The sequence below is a fragment of the Poecilia latipinna genome, unplaced genomic scaffold, assembly GCF_001443285.1.
Source record: "Poecilia latipinna isolate Pla-1442-1.1 unplaced genomic scaffold, P_latipinna-1.0 Scaffold805, whole genome shotgun sequence".
Taxonomy (NCBI): Eukaryota; Metazoa; Chordata; class Actinopteri; order Cyprinodontiformes; family Poeciliidae; genus Poecilia; species Poecilia latipinna.
The window spans coordinates 7,641-13,333 of NW_015113421.1; the positions used below are offsets into that span (position 1 = coordinate 7,641).

General features: G+C 36.0%; 1 protein-coding gene across 1 annotated transcript in view; it reads left to right on the top strand.

Annotated features, from left to right (window-relative positions):
* Positions 1-3,350: 3,350 nt before the first annotated feature.
* The window catches only part of shank3a (SH3 and multiple ankyrin repeat domains 3a), a gene marked incomplete at its 5' end in the record, with an annotated part of 54,723 nt that continues 52,380 nt past the window's right edge, over positions 3,351-5,693 (top strand). The window contains one exon of the mRNA XM_015047035.1: positions 3,351-3,528. Coding sequence (XP_014902521.1) covers positions 3,351-3,528 — 178 coding nt within the window. The remainder of the gene's footprint in view (positions 3,529-5,693) is intronic.

Sequence of the window (5,693 nt, forward strand, 5' to 3'; positions counted from 1 at the left end):
TCTCCTTTGATCTAACCTCTGATTTCCAAGATTCATGATGATGTTAGCAAGCAATGAAGCACTCTAGCAACAGAGGAAGAAAAGTAAATTGTCTTCCTGGTCTTGTTTCTTTTCAATAAAAAAAAAAAATAGAATATCCACGTAGAAGTTCATATATGTCTTAAATAATTTCCTTTTTGAGAGAAAAAAAAAGAGTCTTTTTTTGTACCTTTCCAGATTGTAGGCAAAACTTACTTGTAAATATGTATCTACAGTAGAAAAGGGCTTTGTGATGGCCACTTTAGGGTATTGATTTCCCCAGTGGAAGTAATTTGGCAGTATAATTAGGGTTATTGTCCATTTGGAAAACCCAATTTTTCTCTTGCTTCAACTTCTTGGTGCCTTGAAATCTTGTTTCAATATTTTATTTCAATGTTCCTTCCTCAAGATACCATTGGTTTTGTGAAATTCCACGTCCGATATGATGCTGCCACCCCCTATATTTTACATTTGGGTTACTGTTTCCAAGCTTGAAAATGTTCTTCCTTTTCCAGCAAATACTGGTCACTGTGGCTAAACGCTTAAATTTTAGTTTGAACTAATAAATATGACACCTTCAGGCTTCTGAATGCTGTTCCTATGAACCAGACTTATTTGTAATTATGTTATTTTTCACATTTTATCAGAACCCATGTATTCAAAGAGGAACTGAATAAAGCCAAAAGGCCCGTGCATAAACCGGAGGAGTCTGAGAGGCACAAGTCAAGTTGAGAAATTTGTTGACAGGACTACCTTGATTTCTGCAGAACTTTGTTGTATAGAAGAGTGACATTGTTTAAAAACGGATCAGATCCAAGTTAAACAGTTACACCTCACATAATCTGCCCAAAAGCTAAAATGTGATGACAGTAATAACTCCAGCTGCTCATCATGCAAATCCAGAGGGAATAACTGTCCAAACATGAACAAATAAGAACTAATGTAACAGAGGTAATCTAACATACTGCCACCATGAGAGGCACTAATCTATATGTGAGACAAGTCTAGAAGAAAAACTGTTAGTCACAAAATATCTAGCAGGACAGAGGTCCTAAAAATGCTGCCATTTGTAAAATGATGCCCCTTCAATGGGCCAGACAAAGTTAAAACCTAAACACAATTGGGAATCTTAAAAAAAAAAAGACATTCACAACCTCCCTCTGCCCAGTTTGTGAATAAATTGCACCACACACTTTTCAGATATGTATTTGTAAAACAAATTATAAAACATTATCTTTTTAACTTCCCTTTAAAACTTTGGACAGGTCTTTTTCGACACAATGTAGTGCAATTTTCCAGCTTTCTAAAACACTCAACGCTCAGTGACACACACAAGTTCTGAGCCACATGCGTCAAAGACCTGAAACAAAATGGTGGATGTGAAAGTAAGTGAACTAAACCAGGGCAGCTTTTAAGATCAATCTGAGGTCTTACCTTTTCTTTCATTCCTGCCAATGGGGAACAGAGAGCACAGCTGGCACCTGTCTGCTGCAGAGACCTCTATGCAGTATAGACAGGCATGCTGACAAAGAGAGAGAACAAGGCGGAGAATGGGAAATCATTTGAAACACTGAGAAGGAGACGGGGGACAGAAGGTGTGTGGAGTAAACAGAAATGAGAAGTTTAACCGTGAAAAAATGGAGTCGCCGGGTCCACTAAGGTGACAGGGAGGGTAAAGTTACGTAAAGGGGAAATCTAGAGAGGGTTACTCAGTCATCTGTATACTGTTTGTTTTATTCTTCTGGGGAATCAATAAATTCCAATTTGTTCTTTTGATACACTTGTTCGCTCTTGTAACTCGTTGCTTTTTAATCCAATGAAATGGTTAACATGCAATCAGATGTTGAGATTCACTAAAATAATTAGCTTTATCCCTGGTTTACCTTTTTTCACTGCAAAAATATAAGTAAGGTACTGACTTTGAATTGCCTTGTTGCTGAAAATGTGCTATATAAATAAAATTACCTTACCTTACCTTACTTATTTTCTTCAGAAAACAAATAGCCGTTTGATAACCATTTCCCAGAAGATGGTGACAGCTAAGAGAAACTTGGATAAATCATACTTTAATATAACAATCTAAGCTTTTATCATGTAACAGAGCTGGTTTGAGCTGGCCTCCTCATGTATGTCTCTGCGCGAGATTTAGATGAAATCAAATGTGATCTTCAGGAAATCTTGTAAGGCTTTGAAACACTGTGTAACAATGTGAATGGGGAGCATAGTACCATTCAGCAGACTGTCTTTTATAGAGCCCCAGGTTACATCACCGTAACATGTCCCCATGCCAGAGTGGAATATAGTTGGAGGAAGTAGAGTACATCATTTAGTGGGTTGTCTGCCGGCTGCAACATCGTACTGACGTATCCTAGCAACCAGTGTAGAAGGGTTCGCTCAGGCAAAGCCTCGGTTACAGCTGGTGATCTCTGAGGAGTCTGCATGTGTGTACGCACGCGGGTGTGTCTGTTAGCTTGGTGGGATAATAGATGAGTGCTGTAGAAATTAGTGTGCTAGCTCAGCCCTGCAGGGAAGACCAATATCAGCTATACATTCATCTATAATTATCATGGGAGAAGTTAGGGGGGGAACTCTCTCTTCTCTTTCCCACCCTCTTGTGTCTTTTGCAGACTTCTTTCAAAAACACACAGTTTTTCTTTCACGGTTTTTCCTCTTTTAAATATCTGACTCCCTTTTTATAAATTTGTTCTATTTTAAAACCATATAGTATCAGTGGGGGAAAAAATGTGAACACATTTATTTATGAGTTACTAATGTAATATTATTTGTGTGTAAAATGTTTACACTTCCTCCCTCACATAGATCACTATATCATGTTTACTATACAGGAGACTTAGACAGTAAACACGACTTGGTAGGATAGTCAGATTATTTTATGTAAGGAATTCTTATATTTTGTAAAAGATGTAATATTGCAGCAACTGAAAAGCAACTGATAGAAATGTTAGCAGTTTTAAAATAACACCACTTAGCATTTTGCTTAACCACATCAGGATGGCCATTTTCAACTGCATCTTGTCACTTTTAGTGCATTATTCAGGGGGTCAGTAGCTGCAGCCTACTCTCTTACTATGCTGTAATCAATCCATTGAATTCAAACAGCAATTATGCTTGTATCTTTCACCGTTTTCATCAATATCACGTTTGCAGTTTTAAAACAAAAACTTTTTCCCTTGTCGTTTTCCCCGTTGTCTTTGCACCTTCGGATGTATTTTGTATGAAACAAGCTCATAAAATGCTTAATGTCACTCTGCTCTTTGTCCGCGTGTGCCTTTTGGTTAAAACATTCCACAGCCTCTGCAGTCTCACAGTGATATCACGTGACCCTGGTTTTCTGTGTAAGTAGTAACGATTCCCCTTTCTTTCTCTCTGCATCAGTACTAAGTATAGGTGAAGGAGGTTTCTGGGAAGGCACTGTCAAAGGAAGAACAGGCTGGTTCCCGGCAGACTGTGTGGAAGAAGTTCAAATGAGACAGTATGACCCAAGGCTTGGTAAGAAATCATAAATCACATCCTCGTACAAATTAATGTGCGTATCATGCACACAGTACAACAGTCCAAGATGTTTTGGACTTGCTGTGATGTTTTGAGTCAGTTTTTTTTGTTGTTTTGTTTTTTTTTTTTACCTCTCTCCAATATAAGCCCTTCAGAAACTCTTACTCCAAACAAATTTTCACTTTTCTTTTTGTTTACTTAATATGCCACCTGTGTTTAATACTTAGTCCATTTTTGAGAACATATTTGTCAGCTCCTTTGATTAATTGAAAGGCATTTGAACAGTAATATTAAGCAGTTATCACTGTTTTGATCATCTCAAACATTTGAAATTATCTGTTTTTAATGAATTACATTTTGCAGCAGCATCAATTCTGAGTGAAATTTCCTTTCAGCTGTTACATCCTGCTACCTAAAACATAATATTTTTATGCACTCTTTCGTTTTTTTTATTTATCTGTTGTTGTTTTTTTTAAGGATTTATCTTTTTAAAATGTTACATTTAAACAATCTTTTGGAGTAATGACTTGATGTCCTGTGTAAACTCAATGATATATCTAAGGTATATATTTTTTCTTTATTTTTTCATGCCAAGCTAGTCCTCACCATATGCAGTAAATATTCAATAATTCTCAGAAATCCTAACTTGAAATCAGAAATCCAAATGGGATTTTTTTTATTTATTTATTTTTATCTCCAAGCCTGGGAGTTTCAAAAATAGGCAATAACATTGATTCTTATAATTTTTTATTCACTGGATTGTTTTCTTCATGCATGCACTTTGTAGATTTACATTGCATTAGAAAATAGATACCCTTCCCCACTGAAACATAAAAAAAATGAAACGTTTTGAAAGGATTTCCAAAAGGGCTTTTATTCAGGGGACAAATAAATGCTGGTGTAAAAGCTGGTCTTAATTTTAAGTGGTAGTGTATATAATTAGAAAGAAACTGAGCTGCAGAAGAAAAGGCCAAAGGGCAACAGACTGTTTGATTTAATAATGAAATATGTAAAGTAAAAGCAAATATAGAAAAACTGGAAACTTTCACTGAAAATACCAATCTTGGCCAAATTTTGTGAAATTTCCATAAAAACAGCCCAAATTATGCAAAATTAAAGAAAAAACATACCATTTTAAGGGACCCTGAAAGGTTAAAAAGTTTTCCTTGTACACATGTCTATGTGAATACAGTATTGTTCATCTTTTACGAAAAAGGAAGCCAACGCTGCAACAAGAAAGATCTCCTTTATTCCTCAACCCATAGCTTCACAGATGAAACGGCAGAAGAAATACTCCTCCAGTTTCTCCAACCATAGTTGCACATGGTGCAACTTTGTAAAAAGCCTTCTAAGAAACACAACCAATCTACCACTCGATGCCAGCTGTTATCAGCCCGATGCACGCTCTCATCCTCCTGCTATCAGGCTGCACAAAATACACAGGTGCCAGCCAAAGACACTGGTGCCAGGCAGTGCGAGAAGGATACTGCTTCTACTACACAAAGACACTAAAACAAAGCCTAATTTTATATTTCAGTCTTTTTCTGCGTGCTATTAGATCAGTAACTGTTATTAAAACATTTGGTCCTGAAGCTACAAACGCAATGCTCTAGTAAAACATATGAAACACAATAAGATCCTAAATTGTATACTTCTTGTACTAAATGCTTCTGTTTATAAAACTTAGTTAATTCAATTCAGTGAAACGTTATTTGTCTCCAGGGGGCAAGTTGAGGGCACAGTGGAGCAGCACAAACACAAACAAAGATCATCATGTTAAAATATAATAATTACATGTAAAAAAAAAAAAAAAGAAAAAAAAAAGCAACAAAATTAGATAAAAATCATTTGGAATTTAATTTTGCATAACATGCAAAACATAAACATTGTGATGTGAGGGGCACTTTTGGTTTAAACTCTATCACCTCAAGATTATTTCCAGTTGTCACATCTGATAAAAGCAGGTGTAGATTGGCACTTGAAATCAAATAAGAGTCACCGATTCCACCTTCAGGAAGATGTTCTGCTTTGTTTTCCTTTTAAATTCCTTCCATCTTTTATTAATTGTTTAAGGCCAAATATATTTTGCATTGATGCATTTCTTACTTATCACCTTTTCTTCTTTTTGTTTGTAAATTCAAAGACATAGCTCTTAATGTCAT